Source organism: Rhinopithecus bieti, unplaced genomic scaffold, assembly GCF_001698545.2.
Source record: "Rhinopithecus bieti isolate Rb0 unplaced genomic scaffold, ASM169854v2 scaffold_9581, whole genome shotgun sequence".
Lineage (NCBI taxonomy): Eukaryota > Metazoa > Chordata > Mammalia > Primates > Cercopithecidae > Rhinopithecus > Rhinopithecus bieti.
In genome coordinates, this window is record NW_016806413.1 from 1,556,338 (window position 1) to 1,578,791 (window position 22,454).

The 22,454-nt window shown below is 44.0% G+C and overlaps 2 protein-coding genes across 23 annotated transcripts in view; one reads left to right on the forward strand and one right to left on the reverse strand.

Annotated features, from left to right (window-relative positions):
* EXOSC7 (exosome component 7) overlaps window positions 1–13,834 on the reverse strand; it is a 37,004-nt gene extending 23,170 nt beyond the window's left edge. For 3 of the 5 annotated variants that reach the window (XR_001886413.1, XR_001886412.1, XM_017876282.1), the window contains exons 1-2: window positions 13,565–13,834; window positions 15–116 (exon numbers count right to left, since the gene is read on the reverse strand). Coding sequence is in view for 2 of the 5 variants with exons in the window: in XM_017876282.1 (XP_017731771.1) it covers window positions 15–116; window positions 13,565–13,819 (357 nt within the window). In the remaining 3 variants the exon portion in view is untranslated. Of the gene's footprint in view, window positions 1–14; window positions 117–12,698; window positions 12,806–13,564 lie in introns of those variants that run through there. The other 2 variants (XR_001886414.1, XM_017876283.1) reach the window with 1 other exon arrangement.
* Window positions 12,848–22,454, forward strand: part of ZDHHC3 (zDHHC palmitoyltransferase 3) — a 64,430-nt gene continuing 54,823 nt past the window's right edge. For 15 of the 18 annotated variants that reach the window (XR_001886409.1, XR_001886410.1, XR_001886408.1 and 12 more), the window contains exon 1: window positions 12,848–13,090. The gene's annotated coding sequence lies outside the window, so the exon portion shown is untranslated. Of the gene's footprint in view, window positions 13,091–14,385; window positions 14,486–19,460; window positions 19,883–22,454 lie in introns of those variants that run through there. The other 3 variants (XM_017876268.1, XM_017876267.1, XM_017876269.1) reach the window with 3 other exon arrangements.

Here is a 22,454-nt window from a genome sequence, read left to right on the forward strand (position 1 = left end):
GTCACAGTACTCACCAGCTTGACCCTGGCGGACCCACTGGTGTTGGACACCACATCGGTTTCCACTTCAACACATCGGTAATCCTCACAGCCACGGCCATCCACGCGGAGGTCTTCCTAGGTGTTAACAATCACAATCCTATAGCTGTCACCCCAGACCAATAATAGACTCCTAAACTAACTCACTCATTTTCCCCCTAGAGAAGATATATGCAGAATATCTTTTCCTCTTAGTGGATCATCTAAAATTCTGTCCTTGTAGCTAACAACATTACTATTTTACATATGAGGAAATGGAGACTCAGAGAAGTTGAGTGACTTGTCCAAGGTCCTACAGCTAGTGAAGACAAAGCTAGTTTTCCATGCCAGTTGTGTCTGATTGCAAAATCTACACTACATACCACTATACAGAATATGCACACAAAAACAAGATCTGAACAAGAGACAAAATAAGTCACCTCTCTCCAAATCTGCAATTCTTTTTTTTTTTTTTTTTTTTTTTTTTTTGAGACGGAGTCTTGCTCTGCCGCCCAGGCTGGAGTGCAGTGGCCGGATCTCAGCTCACTGCAAGCTCCGCCTCCCGGGTTCACGCCATTCTCCTGTCTCAGCCTCCCGAGTAGCTGGGACTACAGGCGCCCACCTCGTCGCCCGGCTAGTTTTTTGTATTTTTTAGTAGAGACAGGGTTTCACCGTATTAGCCAGGATGGTCTCGATCTCCTGACCTCATGATCCGCCCGTCTCGGCCTCCCAAAGTGCTGGGATTACAGGCTTGAGCCACCGCGCCCGGCCTGCAATTCTTAAATTGCACCAAGAAGTATATGTGTCAGAGCTACAGGGTACAATCATCTCAACTGAAGCCCTCCTACCCCTAAAATTCAAAAAGATCTACTGTGTAAACAGGGAAAGACACCTAATCTTCTAAGGAGGCAGTCTAGAACAGGGTCAACAAACTAAGGAACCTTGTTTTTGTAGTTTTACTGGAACACAGCCATGTTCACTTGTTTAGGTATTGTCTATGATTGCTTCCGCCCTACAAAAGCAGAGCTGAGTGGTTGGGCCGGAGATATGATCCATAACGCCCCAAATCTTTACTATCCAATCCTTTACAGGAAGTTTGCTGACTCTTTTGGCAGAAGATGGTTTTCAGGGAGGTCTATGCGCTGCCTGTTCCTTCTGCCCATTTATTTACTCCTTCAATTACTTATATCAGTACAACTCATTGGTATCTTTTATGCTATGGTTATAATCCACTACTATCATTAGTTATTTTGTTGCTCAAAGTGTTCCAAATTTGGCCACTGGGGGCTTCTTTGGGTTAGTTTTTGTGCTCTTTCAACATGCCACCAACTTTTTGTGAGTAATTATATACTTTCTGCAACACAAGATTTCTATCCTCTTGTGTTTTCTCTGTCCAGCCCTAGGGATCAAGCCTTTCTCCAAGGAGCCCTGGTTGCTTTTATTGGGGAATGGTACCGAAAACCAGGATCTAGGCTCTAAGTTCATTGCTGTTGGAATATTATTTCTTTCAGAACTTCTTAGCAGACAGAGCTAGAAAATACAGGTATGTATACTAACCCCCCCACCCTCTCAAATCTATGTGTAATTCTGTATCTGTCTACATATCTATTAAAAAGCCATGAGTTTATACTGATAGCTAATTCCAATCTAACATCACATGGTTCATTCTAGCCTTCCTCCTTTTCTTATTTGTAACTTCTTTCTCAAAGAAGGAGAAACCTGGTTCTTATTATCTACCATGCATTTCTATATTTGTTCAATCTTAGCATACACATAGTTTCCAAATTTCTAATCCATACCCCTGTGAGAAACAAATTTACTAACGGTGCACAGCATTTGTATAAAGTTCTGTCTTTAGCCTCATGGTATTCAGCCAAAATACTGTTTTCCAGTTACTTGAGTTCTTTTCTTCCACGTGCCCTTCAGTGTGGTTGCATTATTCACTTGTAACACAGACTCATTTTTAACTTGTAACTTTTTTTTCAGACTATAGCTCTGTCGCCCAGGCTGGAGTGCAGTATGACAGGGTTCACTGCAACCTCCGCCACCTGCGTTCAAACGCTTCTCCTGCCTCAGCCTCTGAAGTACCTGGGATTACAGGCGCACCACCATGCCTGGCTATTTTTCATTTGCAAATTTTTGTATTCCATTTTGGGTTCCCCTACATCCTGGTTACTTTTACTTACTTACTTTCTGGGTTTGTGAGCTATCACTATAGTTCTAAGAGACAAAACTCAGAAAAGTATGCTCAGAGAAATGTCACTCTCCTCTTCTCTGTATTATGCTATTTTCACGCCCCTTTCTTTCCATTCACCCCAGGTTTCTCTTTAGTTTCTGGTTTATCTTTCTTGTATTTTCTCTGCACAAATAAGCAAATACATGAATTTTTAAATATCCCCTTGTTTCTTATATGAAAGGTGGAACACTATAGATACTCTTACATTGTTTTTTAACACTTAACTATATATATACATGCAGGAAATCTTTCCACGTTGGCTCATGGAGCTCCTTCTCATTCTTTGTAAACATTTTCAAAAGCAGTTTTTTTCAGAAAAGAATCATTAGTTTAATCAGATTCTCCAAGGAGTTGATGCTTCCCAGAAACATAAAAAATAAAACAAAACACTGCTCTAAAGTATGTGGCTGACAGTTTATCTTTAAACTGCCTGGCTAACTGCATATGTTACTGACTTTTTTGAGAAATTAAACAGAGAAAAGCAAAACACTACAGCACCACACGTACCAATGATCACCCTCTGCCATACTTGCTTCAGGTCTTTCACCCGTTTAACTTTTCAATGACAGAAAATAAACATCACAAATCAGGTGGAAAGTCCTGCGCAGCCCATCCTTTCCCAGCACCTTTCCTCCCTAGAAGAAATCACTATCTTGAGTCTGGAGATGGATTCAAAAAGCAACAGAATTTCAAGTCTAAGAGAGTGAGCCTTTGGGGTAGAACTCCAGAAGGTGATCCCTCTTCACCGGAGGACCCATAACTATGTAACTGTGTCTCTTCCCAACCTCACCCATAGAAACTGAAGCCTTTCTAGCTCAATCTCTCACACTCCACCCCTCTCCACCCCCATGTGCCCCACTCCCCAGCTAGGAAAGTGAAAACCCAGCCCAGAAACGTTATTGACAAGGAGCTCTTCGTGGGGTGTAGATACCGTATAACAGTGAACAATCATTAGGAACATGACTCATGGTTCCAGGCCAGCTCCTGGCACTAACTAGCCACTTGACTTAGGACAAGCCCCTTCCCCCTCTGGATTAGTTTCCTCATTTGTAAAAGATGGAGATTAAATTAGTCTCAAAGTGATTCTCTAATTCTACAGATCTATAAATTAAAATGGCTGCAATTATTTGCAATAAATAATAGCAGCTGCTATTTACTGTGCATTTACTATATACCAGATAATGTGCAAGGAATACTGCATAGTTAACACATTTAATCTTTTCAAAAATCCTATAAGTGTTATTCATTCCATTTTACAAATGAGAAAACTGAGGTTAAAAGATGTCAAATGAATGGCCCAAGTTCATACAGCCAATAAGTAGCATTTAAGCCTCAAGTCAGAGCTCTTAACCTCTGCTACACAGTAACCTATGCTACACAGTCCACTGCATTCTAAAGGGTCTCTTCACTTCATAAAAGGACTCAGCACAGACCTCCTTCATAGGATGAACTGGCTGGCCACAAGGTCACGGGATTTACTACTGCTGCTTCTTCCCTTTTTTTTTTTTTTGAGACAGGATCTCACTCTATCACCCAGGCTGTAGTGCAGTGGCGATCACTGCAGCCTCAAACTTCTAGCCTCAAGCAATCCTTCTACCTCAGCCCTCTGAGTAGCTAGGACTACAGGCACATGTTACCATGCCCAGCTAATTTTTAATTTTTTTAATTTTTTTTTTTTTGTAGAGATGGGGTCTTGCTATGTTGCCCAAGTTGGTCTCAAACTCCTGGCCTCAAGTGACCCACCTGCCTTAGCCTCCCAAAGTGCTGGGATTACAGGCATGCGCCACCACATCTGGTCCAACTACTGCTTCTAACATATCACTTGCTCTGAAAGATTAGTCTCACCTCTTTGTAGTGAAAATGTACTTGGTCCAGGATGGGGCTGGTGGGCTGTCAGAAAACTGAGCCTCATCAGACATTGCCTTTCCAGCCTTTAATTCACTCTCTGCCTCCTGGAGGAAGGTTCAGGTGATAAGTAAAAGATAAATGAAAAGCTACACATTTTCCTTTCCAAGTATGCATATTTTTTTTCCATAGAAAAAAAGAATAGAAGGAAAACAAACCAAAAACCAAACCAGTCCATGAATCACTGTACCCAGGGCAACTTTTTTTTAATCCAGTTTTCTTTATAAGAGGCTTAGGAAATTGTCCAAACCTGCCTGGCCTAGCTCAGAGCCTGGTGCCCTACCACAGTTTTTATTTATCTGCAGCAGTAAGGAGCAAAGGAATTAATCCATGTGTGAACATTTAAATAGGAGTTACCCTGAGGTAAAAGCTCCATTTTAAAACTCAAGAGATGTCAATAGCATGGAGTGGTGTCCCCTCCTTCTCAGCAGAGGAGACTGATGTGCCTCTAGATCAAGGGCTTCTAGATGCCAGGAAAGCTCTTGGTGACTTTCATAGCTGTTACCCATGTGATCACAACAACCCTACCAGTAGGGTGTGGTGTGGTGGAAACAGTCACCTTCCAAATTATACTTAAATCTCTGCTGTCACATGCCAGTTTTGCGACCTTGACCTCAATAGCTCTAAGCCTGTTTCTTCAGTAGAAAGTAGGGATAACCCCGACCTTACAGAGTTACAAGAGAACAGAAACGTCATAAAGCATTTAAGGGAGCCCTTCAGTATAACATACAGGAGTCTCCCCAAAGCAGTTCACTTCCCCTGCTTCTGGGGGCATGCATTAACTCACTGCATCCTCAAAAACAACCCTGAGAGAGGTTACAGATAAGAATGGAGGCACCTAAGTTTCAATCTCCTGTTTGTGACAGAGTGGAAGGACATTTAAGCCCAGACCTGCTTTCCCTCACACCCAGGAAGCCCAGTCCTATTACTTCTTAATAGAAACTGACAAGTTGGCGCTACCAATCTGACACACCTGGAAGGATTTTAGACTCAAAGTGGTCCTCTGAGGTTATGTTAACCCCTCATTACTTTGCTTTGACTTGTCTAATACTCCAGATTCCTAGAGGAAAAGTGAGACTAAATTCCTTCCCCTACTAGAAGGTGACCCCCCGCTTAGGAAAGGGACCACATTTGGTCTAGCTTTGCAGGTTTGGGCCCACGACACAGCAGGCAAAACTAGGTGTTGATCCTTGTTTGACTTTCCAACCCTGTTGAGTAGCCAGGCATTCCTCTGAAAGGATATGGCTCCATAAGGCTGTACCTTGCAGTGTCTGGGCATAAACCTTTCTGTGCCATGGGTCTGTAAACAGAAAGGGCAGAGAGCTAAAAATCAAGAGTCCTGGGGGCCGGCTCCAATTCTGTCATGCCCAGATTCAGCAACTGAATACTGACTGCTCTATCTCACAGTTGAAAACCAGGCTGAGGCCCTGATCTCCCTCTTGCATGCTATAACCCTAAACAATGCTTACAATGAAAGCAAGATCCACAGAAAAGAGATGGAAGCCATCAGCTGGGCTACAACTCCCTTCAACAGCCAAGAACATACAATAAAATGGCTTTCACAGGGTTCCAAGAGCCCTGTGGTAGGGTTAGTCAATTGCCACGGCCAGGTCCAAACCTATGAGGGCCAGTTTAATGTCCAGGTCATGGCCATAGCACTCAGTAGGCTGAATGTGGGAAAGCTTTACTATGCCTACAGTCCTGTAAAGGCCACGTAACAGTCACCATCCATCCCCAACAGCCAGGACCAGGGTATGTGCCTGAACCAAAGGCATATAATCCAAACGGTGACCAGCTCTGTTTGGCATGAAATACTTGCAGACCAAACTGATTCTCTCATTGGAATCTGATCTCTGATCTGAGAAACACTTGAGAGAAGAAAGGAGTTAAAGAGCTGACAGGTCATGATATGGAGGAGCCCAGAGAGGCCACATAAAAGTAAAGGTATTGGGCAGAGGCAGATTCTACAAAGAAGGGAAGCTGGACAGCAAGTACCTGCAGAGAAGGGATAAATCTTGGCAAAGAAAAGCAGAGGTGTCACTAGAGATAAAGACAGTCATACAGCCACACAGGTCATGAGATAATCCACAGAGCCCATGAGAGGTGGTACCTCAGAGCTGTCTGGGGACTTTCCAGCTCTTGCCACAGATCCCCCTTCTCTTTTTTCTTTCTCTCTTTTTTTTTTTAAGAGACAGAGTCTCCCTCTGTCACCCAGGCTGGAGTGACAGCTCCAACTCCTGGGCTCAAGCGATCCCCTGGCCTCAGCCTCCCAAGCAGCTAGGCCTACAGGCACACACCACTGCACACCTAATTTTTTTTTTTTTTTTTTTGAGATAGGGTGTTGCTATGTTGCCCAGACTGGCCGCCAACTCCTGGCCTCAGGTGATCCTCCCACCTCAGCTTCCCAAAGGGCTGGGATTACAGGTGTGAGTCACTGCAACCGGCCTATCCCTTTTCTTGCGATAATTGAAAAATCCCGATTCCTTCAAATCAAAAGAGGTTAATTCTCAAGAGCCACAGGCTGAATCTTTAATGAGGTCACTATGAAGGTTGGGGATCTAGTGTGGATGGTTTAGGACAAAGTCACACTTTTGATGGAAAAACAAACTTGAAAGGGAGCCAACATTTTTTTCTGTGTTGACCACAGCCCAAGTGCTTGACATCTCTTATCTCAACATTCCTCACAACCCCATTCTACCTCCAGGTGCCTAAGTCCCCATTTTACACAAGGGGAAGCAGGCTCAGTTATGCAGGTAAAATCACTTATTGTAAATGGTGAAGGTGCCTGCTCAGTCTGACTCCAAAGCCTCATTCAGAAAGAGGCAGGAAACCATACGACTTCAGCAGGAGAGAGCAGAGATTCCTACATCTCTGGTCAGTGGCTTGCCCATGGGCCAATGTCTGGTGGCTGCCCCCAAATTTCCGAACACTTTATGATAATGTCCATTCTCAGGCCCCAGCCCCAGAGAGTCTGATTCAGGATGTTGGGGTAAAGCCTCAGACTCTGTATTTTGTAGGTGAGTAAAATGCACTTCAAGGCTTCAGAATTCCTGGACTAAGAGGGAGGTTAGCAATGGCTTCTCATGGATGAAGAAAACACATATCTAGCCAGTTAAGCCATAAAAGAGGATAAATCCTAGATTCTAAAAATTCTGAAGTCTGCTCCAAGTTCTGCATAGTATGGGCAGAGAAAATAATTTACAATACTAGTGAGACAAAAGCTATACAAAGAAATGCAATATAGGGTTCTAAAGGAACTTATAATCAATGTGGGAAAAACACAACCAAAACAACAATACAGCAGTATATGCCACATACTATTTAAGCTCTAGAAAAATCAAGGAGTGGGAGGTGTCAATTAGAACTTTCTCTTTCCCACATCACACACCGGGGCCTATTGTGGGGAGGGGGGAAGGATAGCGTTAGGAGATATACCTAATGTAAATGACGAGTTAATGGGTGCAGCACACCAACATGGCACATGTATACATATGTAACAAACCTCCACGTTGTGCACATGTACCCTAGAACTTTAAAAAAAAAAAAAAAAAGAACTCTCTCTTTCCCTTCCTATTTCCCCACAAACTTTCAGAGAAAAGGAGAAAGAAAAGGAGGTAGAGGAAGCAAAGATTCTCTCCCGCCTTGATGTCTGGATCCCTACTGAGGAAATGGAAGACAATGACTTTCACTGCAGCAGGAAGGTGGCCTCAGAGTCAAGTATGCGCTTTGCAATCAGACAGATCTGGATTTAAATCCCAGTGCCACCACTCAATTACTGTGTCACCTTGGACAAGTGACTCAACCCGCCCAAGCTCAGTTCCTCATCTGTAGAGATACTTTACCTTCAGAACTGTTGTAAATATTCAATGAAATAAAAATTATAATATGTACCTAATAAGAATGGGAAATAGCCTTCAAAGGCTGAAAGAGAACCTAACAGAAACCAATCAAATTATTTATCAAAACATTGATTTAATCAACCTTTTTGATTCTCTGCTCTCCCCTGGGAGTGTGGATCTGTTCACCTCAAATTGTATCACCTAGACTCCCTTTGCTGCCTTCTGGTTGGGTTTGTCCAATGGAAGATACCAGATCAGCGGGTGCCCCTCACCCCCAATCTAGGGGCCACATTTCTGATACTGCCTGCATCTATCCAAGACTATGACTTATGTTGGGCAGCCCCTTCCTCCACAGTTTCAGCTATCACTGAAATGTGGTAATACTGTTTCCTCCCCTGGCCCCTTCAGACTAGGGGCAGTAGCCACTCCCAGCAGTTGTTTGTCTTGGGGCTCCTCAACATCTCTTATTGGTTCCCTGAAACCCATCCATACTGCTCTAGAATCCCATCATAAAAGTCTCCTGAACTATCTGAAGTGGGTTCCATTTTCTGCCAAAAACTAAAATGATCCACCCTCCCTTCTCACAAACTGACTTCTCCCAAGTATGACACATCCTCTAGTGGCCATGTTTGAGCCTAATTATTCTGCCCATCCTTTCCCTCAACCCCCAAAAAGAACTAGAGTTTCTTTCTCTTGGAAACATGAGTTCAGAACTGAACGAGAAGGAATGGTCTCTTTTACAGAGGAGCTGGGAAGGAACCACATTTTTTCTACCACTGGCCCAAGAAATAGAAAACTAATCTGCAGGGAGACAAAAACAAAGCAAAGAGGGGGAAAAAAAAAAAGCAGCAGAGATTAGCAAGGGACAGCCTTGCTCATCCAAGTGCCCTTGAATTCCTGGAGAAACACCTGCAGCCTTGTAATCCATACTATTTTTCTTGAGCCAGTGTGTTGGTTACCATTACTAGCAACTGAATCCTCAACACAACATCATGAGGTTAATTTCAACTGCTTCTAACTATCACCAAAACAAGATGAAACATTCCCTGAAATAGCAAAAGAACCAAAGGCTGAAGGGAAAGCGACATCAGAAGCTGAAACGGACCTTACTGGACCAAGGATGAAAAGTAAAACACAAAATGACTAGGACTATACAAGCAACAGGAGTCCAGGCAGGCACTGCTTAAAGTGCACTGCTGGCACTCTATAACCAAGGCAAGAAAAGTGTACGAGATTTCAGAACTGAATCAGTGGAGATTCATGGTAGGCTCATTCACCTGCATCCTGCCTTTATTTGAATGGTGTAAATTGTGTTTTGCTCCTCTATAAATATGGCATATTTTTAGCCAACATTAATAAGCCCTTATGAAGACGTTGATTTGAAGCCCATTACTCTGCATGGCTCTGTGATACACAGAGTTGAGCATTTACCAACAACTGTGGCCAAATATGTCCATGGTACTGGTGAGAGGGAGGCTTGATTTAAAAAACAAAAACACCATCCAACTAATTCCTCCTTTAAAGCTTACCTTACTCATTCAATGCTACTAAGAACCTACCAAGTGCCAGACACTGGCTATGCCTTAAGGGTCCCCCATACAGAGGAGTCAACAGGCTATTCCTTCCAAGATCCATGACGAGGGAATGACTGAGACTCTAAGACCTCTAGGACTGCACTCCTGGCCACCTGTGCAAGCTGATCTTCCACCATTTCCCCCAGCCCACCCACTGGGCTCCACATGTCCTCCACCTGAGGATTTACAGACTCACCATCCCTTCCTTCTGGAACACTCATGCCTACTTAATTCTCAGTCATGCTGAGAGCTCAGTTCAAATGCTATTTCCTTAGGGAAGCCTCCTCTGACCTCCCAGTCTAGATCGTGTCCCTGTTTTTTCCTTCATAGCACTAGTACAATTTAATATATAAACACTGAAGTACATTTATAATTTCTTTTTTTTTTTTTTTGGAGACAGAGTCTCGCTCTGTCGCCCAGGCTGGAGTGCAGTGGCTGAATCTCAGCTCACTGCAAGCTCCGCCTCCGGGTTCACGCCATTCTCCTGCCTCAGCCTCCCCAGTAGCTGGGACTACAGGCGCCCGCCACCTCACCTGGCTAGTTTTTTTTTTTTTTTTTTGTATTTTTTAGTAGAGACGGGGTTTCACCGTGTTAGCCAGATGGTCTCAAACTCCTGACCTCGTGATCCGCCCGTCTCGGCCTCCCAAAGTGCTGGGATTACAGGCTTGAGCCACTGCACCTAGCCACATTTATAATTTCTGCATCTTCCTTCTCGTATGAGAGCTATATAACGACAGGTTCCTTCTTAGCCCGAGTCTAGCTCAGTTCTGTGTTGAATGAATGAACACTGAGTCCTGAAGATACAGAGGAGGAATCCCTGACATGGATTTAGGGGAACAATTCCACCTACTTAGGGAAGCCTTCAGAGCATTACAAGTCCCTGGAATTCTTTTTATTTAAAAAAAATATATTTTTCTTTAGAGATGGGCTCTCACTGTGTTGCCCAAGCTAGTCTCAAACTCCTAGGCTCAAGCGATCCTCCCATCCCAGCCTTCCAAAGTGCTGGGATTAGAGGCCTGAGCCACCATGCCGGGCCCCTGGTTTACTTTAACTTCTTCAACCTCCACTAACTATACCACTTCCTTGGCATAGATCTTATTACCTTTGTCTTTATTTTATTCACTTTTACTCTCTGTTTGTCTCCCTCCTATCTTTCATTTATTTCACAACCATGTTTTAGCATCCCTACTGCTTCCCACATAACATGCCAGGGGCTAGATATATGTTGGTAAATAAAATTAACTAACTTTGCCCAAATTAGATCCTAGGCATCTCAAGGATCAGAACTGAGGCTTATAGTCTTTTCTTCCCCCACAGCACCCAGCAAATAACAGGTGTGTTATAAATATAAATGATTTTATTACTCATTATAAAGTAATAAAGGATTTATGACTATGGTGGGACTCTGCTGCTGGATAGCTAATGAACTGCCATGGGAATTAAGGATGCTGGGGAGAAATCTCTAACCTTGAAGTTACAGATATGTCCATGCCTCAGTGCCACTTTCAGAGATGAAATGTGAGAGAAAATATGACACATGACAGAGTTAGTACATCACGCTAAGCTGCGGTAACAAAGAAAGAAAACCAAAGGTTTTTAAATTTAGAGGAAAATGGTTATCCTTAATGTGTGCCTAAAAATCATACTTTGAGGATAAAATCACCTGAACAAAGCGTATACAAAAACATAGCAGGGAAAGACATATCTAATTGCTTTTGGGCATTTTTATGCCCCCTCACACACAAATAACACGTTACCGAGTAATACACACATATGTCCCACTATTGCTAATCCTGAATTATAACTAAAATATGCAACTGTGAGTTCTGACTTTATTATCCAGGCTTAATAAGCTAAATACTGGCATTTCTTCATATATAAAGGGCCCGGAAGATAACAGTAGGTCACGATTTTTAAATGGAAATGTCCTTAACTCACGTTGTGGAACTTTAATGATAGCTGGCTGCTTCAATCTGATGGCTACGTCACGGGACCACTGACTTTGCAGTTGGTACTGACAGAAGAAAGGCATGAGGAAAAGAGGTACGGGCTGTCACCAGAACTCTGCCAAGGATGGGATGAAGAACTCTGATAGGAGGACCACACCGTGGGTTAACAAGTGGAGACAGAGCCAGAAGAGGATATGGGATAGCTCGTTTCCAGGTCCAACATGTTTCAACCCTCATTCTGGAGGGGTCAAAACCAGGGGTTTAATATAGAACACAGAGGACATTAGGTTACAGCTGCCTAGAGATCTTAGTTCTCCATTGGCAAAATGGAAACAGCACTTATGCTATCGGCTGCCTACCGGCTTTTTAAAATTTATTTATTATTATTATTTTTTGAGACGGAGTCTTACTCTGTCGCCCAGGCTGGAGTGCAGTGGCGCGATCTCACTGCAACCTCCGCCTCCCGGGTTCAAGCGATTCTCCTGCCTCAGCCTCCGAAGTATCTGGGACTACAGGAGCGCGCCACCACGCCCAGCTAATTTTTTTTTTTTTTTTTTTTTTTTTTTTTTTTTTTTTTTTTTTTTTTTTTTTTTTATTTTAGCAGAGACGGGGTTTCACCATGTTGGCCAGGACGGTCTCTTGACCTCGTGATCCGCCCGCCTCGGCCTCCCAAAGTGCTGGGATTACAGGCGTCCTAGCCGCTTTTTAAAAACTCTTCCTCCTTTATTTGTACCGCAATTTGTATTTTCAAAGTGCGTTCACCTAGCATGCGCCTCCTAACCACGAGGTGAGGAAAAGCAGGCCAGAAGCCCACCTCCAAACTCCCATTTCCTCGAAGATAAAACTGAGGCTCGGACCAGTTATGTGCGCGAATGCCGAATGGATGGCCCTGGGGGCGCTGCTCTCTCACTAAGAAAAGGCCTCCGGGACTGCCCAACGCTTCCTGCCTGGGTTCGGAATCTTATAGACCCGCAAAACTGCAAATGCGCTAACAGTCCTAAAAACGTCCGCGTTGCCAGCTCTGAACTGCAAATGCCGGCAGCAGAGCCGTTTAATCACAAGGTAAACGGAGAGTCGCCGCAGCTCGGCTGCCTCCTCCCTGGCAAACCCAGGGAAGGCCGCGACCCGCAGGGCCAGGCTGAACCCGGCGGCCGACCCAACGCCGCTGCTGTCGCTACCTGGACGCCGTGCACGATGTACACCTTCTCCGCCTCGCTCAGCACCACGGACGCCATGCTGCCGAACAGCCCCGCGAGCCGCACGTCATCTGTGCGCGTCTCCTCCTCTGGACCGCGCCCCCACGTCCCACCCACCGCGTCAGCGCGTCATCAACCTGTGCGGCGGCCGCTCCTGCAGCCGCGGCCGCCGCCACTGCCGGGAGCTCGATGGGCTTCTCCTGCGCGCCGCCCGGTGTCTGGCCGAGTCCAGAGAGCCGCGGCGCCTCGTTCCAAGGAGCCATCGCCGCAGCCCGAGGCCGGGTCCCGGGTTGGGGACTGCAGGGGAAGGCAGCGGCGGCCGCGGCGGGAGCCCCACCGGGGTCTGGGACTGGGGAACTGCCTCCGGCTTCACGGTCAGTTGGGAAGGGAAACCGGGGTTGGGGTGAAGAAGCTGGGGTGAGGCGAGCCACACTGGCCGGGGGACTCCCAGTGGGAGAGGCGTGCGGCGTAGTTACTCAGAGCTGGAGTTGACTTAGGAGCTCGTGTGTGTGTGTGTGTGTGTGAGAGAGAGAGAGAGAGAGAGAGACCGAGAGACCGAGAGACCCCGACTAAGGAGGGGCGGACGTCGTGATTGGCCCGGGGGTTCTGTTTCCCCGCTCTTCTCTCCTCCATTTCTCTAGTCCCTAGGATGACTGAAGAGGAGAGGAGAGGCGATGCAGCCCTCTGTAGGTAGTTCTCGGTGGGAAGGGTCCAGGAGTGGGGGACACTAGTCCTAAGGCATCCCCACCCCTCCACCCAGGAATATCTCTCGCTGGCTCGCTCACTGTCTATGACCAAACGCTGTCCCACCCAGTACCTTGCTGGGACCTCTTGCCTGGGGTGCTTACCAGAGCGTTGTCCCACAGACAGGGGGGAGGAGGCGCTTGGTAACCGGCGCTGCCGAGGTGCGCAGTGCCCGGACGTCCCCGACGCTTCCTAGCGGGAACTGGAAACCCCAGCTTGATGGCAGTGATCACTGGGAGAGCAAGTTGCCGGAAAAAAAGCCAACCCCAACCCCTTGAGATGGCCGAGTGGGAGTATGGGTATTGGATACCTGGAGAGGATATCTGCAAGGTGAAGCTGGGGTCACCAAAGGAACTCATTAAGGCGGGGCGGACAAGTATGGTGCAAGTTTTAAAGGCGCCGTGTGGATAAATGGGAGAAAGTTAACCCAAATTAGTTGAAGCAAGGAGGGCAGGTTAAAGCAAGTCTGATGACTTTCCTGATGTTCCATTTTTGAGGACCCTCCCTGTTCTCAAAAGTGAAAGTAACCCTAATCAGCTTGATGAACCAAAAAAAAAAAAAAAAAAAAAAAAAGGTTGGTATTATCAGATAATGGCTTCAAATACAGTTTCAGATAACTATTGGGAGCCTACTATAGACAGGCTTTACCTCTAGAACACAAGACAAGTAAAACACACTATGCCGGGAGAAGTTCCCTGGGCAGATGAAGGCTCCAGGGCCAACATAACCACAGATCATGGTGATTAGAGCTATGATGGTGGCATCAGTGAGCACAGTGGGATTGGGAGGTCGTCTGATAAGGTTATAGAGAGGAAGTGCCTGCTCACATTCTTAAGCATTAAACTGCTGAGCTCCAAAATTGATGATCAGTTCTTCATAGACTGGACATTAGATGTTTCTTATGTCTGTACATAATTCTCTACAGGGGCACCTAAAAGGAAGACAGCTTGCAGGATTGGACTTTGCCTTCCAGGGAAACTGAAAGAGGTGAAGCCAGAAGGATTTCCTCCCTAATGAAGGCACAGGTGCCCCACCTGTTGTGGCACATAAGTGTGTTTGTGTGTGGTTGGACAGCTGGGTTCTGTGTGAGGAGCTGTGTGTGATAAGATAACATGAGATCGCTAATGTTATAAATGATATTTTCTAGATGTGCTAGAGATTGCTCAGAAAGGAGAGATGCTGGAAGTGGGATTTTAGAAACTAGGATATCTGATGAGACTAAGGATTTAAGAGGTGACAGCAAATGGACAGATCAGAAAGACACAGGAAGAAAAGCCTGAGTTCAGATACCATGGAGTCATCTTTATATAAAGATTTTCATATAGAACATGTATTTGAACTGTCATCCCCTCACAATTGACAGGAATTCCATACTGGACAAGGGTCTGCAGTATTTGCTAAATAATGTTATGAATGATGTCTTATATATGAGGCTAAGTAGCTAAGGGAGATGTAAACAGTAGAATGTTCCTTTTTAAATTGTCTACTGAAACAATGACAGTCTTCACAATCATCTGCTTAAATGCTACCACAACATTTTTATCACCTTTGCTGTAACAGTGCATTGGACATCTTTAAAATCCATAAATTCAGAGTTATTTTTTAGTGTATTGAAGTAAATCAAAGAACATACGATAACCAAAAAAAAATCAAGAAGTCAAGGATGGAACAGTATTAAACCATCTTGTTTTTCCATCACTATTAGATTCATTTATTGAATGAATAAATGAATTGGGGCATACTATTCTGTAGGTTTGTGTATTCTAAAACCTTATACCCTAATTTTTTTGGTTTTTGTTTGTTTGAGAACGAGTCCTCGCTCTTCGCCCAGGCTGGAGTGCAGTGGCCGGATCTCAGCTCACTGCAAAGCTCACCTCCCGGGGTCACGCCATCTCCTGGCCTCCAGCCTCCCGAAGCCGGGACTACCAGGCGGCCCGCCACCTCGCCCGCTAGTTGCTAGTTTTTTTGTATTTTTAAGTAGAGGACGGGTTCAACCCGGTAAGCCAGGAGTCCGATCCCTACCTCGTAATCCGCCCGTCTCGGCCTCCCAAAGTGCTGGGATTACAGCTTGAGCCACCCACGCCCGGCCAGTATACCCTAATTTTCAACACTAATTTACATAGTACTTATTGTAGGCCAAGCATTGTTCTAAGCACTTTATAAAGATTAACCAGGCTAGGCGCAGGTGGCTCACACCTGTAATCCCAGCATTTTGGGAGGCCGAGGCGGGTGGATCACCTGAGGTTGGAAGTTTGAGACCAGCTTGACCAACATGGAGAAACCTCATCTCTACTAAAAATACAAAATTAGCCGGGCGTGGTGGTGCCTGCCTGTAATCCCAGCTACTCCGGAGCCTGAGGCAGAATCGCTTGAACGCAGGAGGCAGAAGTTTTTGTGAGCTGAGATCACGCCATTGCACTCCAGCCTGGGCAACAAGAGCAAAACCCCGTCTCAAAAAAAAAAAAATTATTCAGTCCTTGCAACATCCTTATGATGCAAGTATTTTTATCCCTATTTTACAGATTGGGAAATGAGGCACAGAGAGGTTGAATGCCTTAACTAGGGTCACAGTTTACATCATTGGTAAATGGCAGAACCAGGACTTGAGACCAGGCAGTCTAGCTCTCCTGCCCACACTCCTAACCATCACCTTACACAACCTCCCCCCAAGTTTTATTACATTCACCAGAGTATTTGGTGAAGGAAGTCCCAATTTTGTTATGGCATTGGTAACTGTCCCATGAACTATATAGTTAATCTTAATTCCAAAAGCAAGAAGTCTGTTCAAGCATAAACTCATATCTCTTGAATCATTTTTCTAGAGGAACATGGAATGTGGTGCTGATGGGACTTTGCTGTGTCTGTTGCAGCCCAATATTTTAAATAAGGCAAAAGGTTATATATGAGCAGAATAGAGCTTAACTCCAGATAGCTAAGGAGAGAGCCCTGAATGGCAAAGAAGGCTGATAGATCTGATACTAGGGTTGAGTAGCATGCATGGAGACCCAGATTCCAACTGTATGCCATACTCAGGATATCTAGAAACTCTTCAGTCAGTCAGTGTTTGCATGCCTGTGAGTCCCTAGTGTTCTTACGGGCATAAAGAGATAAGAAACTCAAAACATAGCACCTGCCTAACAATAGTTTAGAATTTATTACAGTGGGGGAGCCCAGGACCTTGAACTACTGCATGAACAAGACAATAAAATAAAGTGCTCAATTGAGACATGTGGCAATTAGAAGAGAGGCCAGCCTATAATAAGGTACTAATTGTGCAGGCCAGGTATCAGATACAAAAGGTAAGAGCTGCTGCTAGCCACAAGCCGGCAGCAATAACATTACAGAGGTAGAGTAAATCTGTCCCACCCAGCCTTGGTTAATTAAACCAATAAAAGCCAGTTACAAAAGAGCTTCAGGGCAGTGCTGAGTCTGTGGTGCTGACGTTGCAGAGAGCTTTTTTGGAGACAGAGTCTTGCTCTGTTGTCTAGGCTGGAGTGCGGTGGCACGATCTCTGCTCACTGCAACCTCCGCCTCCTGGGTTTAAGCGATTCTTGGGCCTCAGCCTACCAAGTAGCTGGGATTACAAGTGTGTGCCACCACTCCCAGCTAGTTTTTGTATTTTTGGTAGAGACTGGGTTTGGCCATGTTGGTCAGGCTGGTCTCGAACTCCTGGCCTCAAAAGATCTGCCTGCCTTGGCCTCCCAAAGTGCTGGGATTACAGGCATGAGCCACCGTGCTCAGCTGCAGAGAGCTCTTAAAAGCCCAGTAGGAAACCTTTTATCCCCAGTCCTAAGCAGACATGGCCACATTTTAGGCCTTTTGCTTTGCATTTTCACCATTAGCCCAGCACCCTCGAAATGTACAAAGTGAGTTACTGTTTTCCCTGTAGATCTGTTTCCTTTAAACACTTTACTTTTGTCCTGCCTGTACCTTGTCTTAAAAGAATGAGGTGGGAGGATCCCTTGAGCCCCAGAGTTTGAGTCCAGCCTGGGCAACATAGACCCCATCGCTAAAAAATAATAAAATAATAATAAGTAATAAAATAATGATAGAAATAAGAATATCTGTAAAGAATACTATCATAGTCTGGCCAGCAGGTTTTCATCTGTCTTCTAGACATTATAACTTGGGATTACAGTGATAGAAAAATTGCTAGTAATACATGGGTAAAGCTTACTCTTAATTAGAGGAAAGGTTATACAGTCTTCATGTGTGTTTCATTTTGGGAGAGTGACAGCATGTTTCCTATGTCTCATTAGGGCATATTTGAGAAAAGGGGGTCACAGATCCTGATTACCAAATGTGGAATTATTTAAACACACACGCCCTAATAGCCATGGAAAGTAACAAAGTCTCAAGTAGAAGTGGAGGGGTGATGTCTCCATATTGACCTGCTAGGGGAAAAAATGAGGCTCATGCCATGCTGCCTTTAGTTCCTTCCTGTTTTGCATTTTAAAAAATCATTTGCTTTCCTCCTCGGAAGCAGATTTCCAGAGACAAATGGCCAGTTCATTCATGGCTATCAACTGTGAAGGTGAGAAGGCTCCAGGTGCATGTCCCACTTAATTCAGTCATACATCCTAATACATTTGGAATGCATGGGAAATGTCATCATTTCATAGTCTCCTCCAAACCATAGCCTTCCTAGTATATATTGACTTGATGCTTGAACTGTTGGCAAGACATGAATGTGTATTTCCTATTCAAGGTCAGTGGAGATGGAATGCCTTTGGGTTAGATCACTTTCTTACCTTAGCAAGGTGAGCCTAATGGGACAAGTATAGTTCTGGCCACAGTCCTGTTGCAGTAAAGTCTTCAATATGTGAAGACTTTAAGAAATAGACCAAGAAATAGTAGCAGAGAATCTAGAAAGACAGGTTGGTTAGGAAGATAACAATCTATGGTGGAAAGACTTCCTGGCATCTTATTTCAAAGATTTGGGCTTTGCTATTAACTTGCTTTTTGACTTTGAACAAGTCAGTTTACCTAAGTCTTATTTTGCCCTCAAGTGAGTATCTTGCCAGGTTTTAAAACTCAGAATGGATCCTGGATAGGCACATATTTGAATATTGAAAAATGGCCATGTTTAACTTGGAGTTTTTAAGACTTCTTTCATTTACCACTTTGTTATACTTGATATATTTTGCTAGTGCTTTTTTCACTCTGGAAAAGAATTAAATGAACAAAAGGAAGTCGTAATTGTATGCTGTACTTGATTGAAAAAACTAAACATGCCCGGGAAATTGCTAAGAGAGATAGTTACTAGTGGGCTTCTTTTTGAATATTAGCAAATCAGGAAAAGAGGTTAAGGAAAGCTTTTGGTTAAAAAAAAAAAAAAAAAAAATAAAATCCAAGATATTAACAAAGAAAATGTTGAAGTTGCTCCTGAGAATGGAGGACTCATAGAATCTCAGCCCTGCAAGGGGCCTTAGCAATCAGCGTGATCTTCCCCTTTGTTTTATCAAATGAAGAAACTGAGGCCCAGAATGGTAACTGTCTTGCCTGAGATCGAGATCGTGAGGTTAGCAAGTGGCAGGATTGGGAGTAAACTCTGGCCTCTTGATTCCAAGCCCAGTCTTCATTCCCTTTAGCACTAGCCTCCTATCTATTTCCAAAGCCCTCTGGTGAATGGCTGGAGAGCCCCTCACCAGGTAAGCAGGGGCTGTGTTCTCTCTCTCAGAGCCCATTACAGCCTTCTTTCTGTGGTCCCAGGTTCTCCCAGGGCTCTGCTCTTGCATTTGCCACTTACAGTGCCTGGAATAAGTGATATCAGCAGATTCCTGAAAGTCAAATGGCTCCCCTTTTTGATCCCTAGTACCTCGTACAGTTGCAATAACTGGTTCTCTCCCTTCCTAGCTAGTCTTTCGGATTTCTTTAAGCACTTTTGCTTTTAGTCCCTAAAAACACCCAAGCTCTGGCCTAAGTGATGTCACAGTGGCTGTGTGGCTGCACATGACACAATGTGGGCCCAGGTGCCATTCTCAACATCCTCAGGTGGGAACCTTTGCCGATTGGTCTCTGCCTAGCATGGGGTGGGGGGGCCGCTTTTTTCTCACAAAAAGCAGCATTCTGTTACTTGGCACCATAGGAAGTATTTCCCAGCCAAAGCAGATTTTAGGGATTCAATCCTAGGGTGACTCTTCTGGCTGAGGCTTCACGGCCTTCCTGCCTCCTAGGTTAGGACAGGACTAGTATCCTAAATGTTGGCTGGTATTCAGCCAGGGCCCCACCTTAGAACCCAAAATGCTTATGTTCAGGCCTGTGGCCTGTGAGCACCACCTGATAATGCCACCTCTTCATAACCATGTGTGGGCAAGATAGCCAAACCATAAGTAACCCAAGGTCACTGATAGAAACCCTGCATACAGCCCACCTGATAATGCCACCTCTGCATAACAATGTGTGGACAAGATAGCTAAACTGTAAGTAACCCAAGGTCACTGATGGAAACATCAATACTCCTCCCCTTTTTATTTTCTAGTTATTAGACAAAATTTAATTGTTGTAGTAAGTAGTGAAAGCAGGATCTGGGGCAAGAGCAGACTTTGGAAGTATATCCTGTCTCCACCACTTCCTAGAGGTATGAATGTAGGCATGCTTCAGTTTTCTCATTTCTAAAAGCAGGATGGGGAAGTGGGCAATTTATACCTGCAAAATAGAGTAGATGTGAGAATCAAACAGGGAGAGGCATGTGTAGCGAGCAGCCCCGTGCCCAGATGGAGGCAGGGGTGACACCTTCAGTGAGGGTCAGGAAAGAATCAGGACCCCACCCTACATTCAGCATATCCCACTCTGTAGCAACAATCAAGCAAAACTGGAGCCTACCCTCACAGAGGCCAGAAGGCAGTTCATTGTCAAATAAGATAATGCACTGGATTACAAAGGAGTTCACAAACTATGAGAGTGTCACTGTCATCGACAAGTGTTCATTGGGTAGCTGGAATAGTCATTTATTGTTGCCTTTATGAAGATGCTCCTGCTGGCTTACAAACTGCATGTTTTGCCTAAAACATAAGTTTTCGACAAAATGTCAAAAGGACTTAAATTTTCACATTTGTGAAACAGGAAAATTTGACTAAAATCTACCACGTGGTCTTTAATATTTCTCCCAGCTCTAAAATTCTGATTTTTTTTAACCAGTTACTCTTACAAGTGGTCTTGTTTTAAAGTTGTCTCAATTTTTCTTTTCATTGCAATGTATAAATGACAGCCATGAAAAGGGAAAGTAGAACGTGTTACCCAAATGAGTGGTGTCTTCTATAGAGCTCTAGTGTTTGTGACATTTATTATGTCACACTATATATGGGTGTGTCTTTTTTTCCCAATTAAAAAAAAAAATTATAGAAACAGGGTCTCACTATGTTGGCCAGGCTGGTCTCTAACTCCTAGGCTCCAGTGATCCTCTTGCCTCAGCCTCCCAAAGGGTTGGGATTGCAGATGTGAACCACTGCACCTGGTTCAGGTGCATATTGTTTTTTAGTAGATCAGTAAAGCCAGGAGTTGGCAAAATAGCCAATTGTAATAAAATAATTATAGTAAGTAGAAGAACTGTCAGCCTCCATGAGCTATCCAAATCCCAGACTGTTTTCTGAAATGAAGGACATTGGTAGGAGTCTGAGTGTGTGCATGAATGGGTTTTGTAAGAAGGTGGTCAGTTATGAGGCAAGAAGGAAATTTCAGTTTACTGATCACTTCCTGGTTTCCTCAATGAACTGTAATATGTGTAAGGTTTGGCTTGGAGGTAAAGTATTTTACTTTTTTTTTTCCGTTCATTTTTTGTTGAAGGCTGAGTATGACAGAGACAAAAGGCAGGCAGAGGGAGACAGCCCCTGCTGTAGAGAGAAAAACAGTGTAGACTTGTTGGTAGTAAAGATCTTATAAAACAGGCCAGCTCGCTCTGCCTGTCTGGACACTTTCCTTGGCTAGCAGGGTGTGCTGCAGAAGATAAGGCACCTTTCTTCTGTTAGGCTTCATACCACACCCTTACCTTTTTGAAAAAGTTTAGTGACTCATCCTATTTTTTAATGAAATATTTCAAACAGTGATTCATGGTTCATTCTTTGTTTTCTGAGACTCATCTAAAAGTGGGCATAAAATTTACAGTCCTTTTGGATCCTTACACAAATTAAGGTAATTGTAGTGCAGGTGAATTAATTTTCTACTTGACCAGTTTTGTTTCTAAAGCTTCTAAAGCAAAGATCATTTATTTGATCTTTGAGGTTGCAGGGCTTGCTTGTGAATACTTGAAGACTATGACTCTAAAATGTGAGAAGTTCTAAAAGAAACAAACACCATGTTTTTAAGACTGTACGATTTATACCATAGAAGGTTAATGTTATATTGATTAGGGTGGATTTCAGCTGAGAGTTACAGACATATCAGAAAAAACTGCTACCCTCTTTCAGTGGACATTTTAAGTGATTGTTTAAGGGTAGACTGAACTATTTAACTGTGGTAAGAATTAGTTTAGGTGAGAATTCAGTGTTTAGGACAAGTTCAAGAGGATATCAGACCAGCCCTCAACAGCAGTCTAGCATAATACTAGATTTATTAAATTGTCACATATTCACTTGAAACAAATTTTGGCTTAAGCCAAAAGCATCCTATTTTAGAGTTTCTACTATTTTGCTGATGTTCATGACATCTGCTAAGAAGCTGATGAAATTGAGTTTCAATTTTATAGTTCCTACTTGTAGGGACCCAGAAAGTTTAATCCCTCAATTTTTGTGTTAAGTGTTTAGATAATTCTTATCTCTAAGCCAAGGGGAGATCATTGCACCTGATTTTGAGTTTGTTAAACCAGTCTGTATACAGCTATTTCATACAGGCTCCAATGGTTAATTGCCCTTTGTTGATGCTACTTTATACCATCTCAAGATGTATGCTGTTCACAAGTGCATGAATGTTCGGGTGGATGTGAGAATGTGGGTGGATGTGGTGTTTTTGAAAAGTAATCCTCACAAAGTACTTTGAGGTGCTTCCAAAGATTTGGTT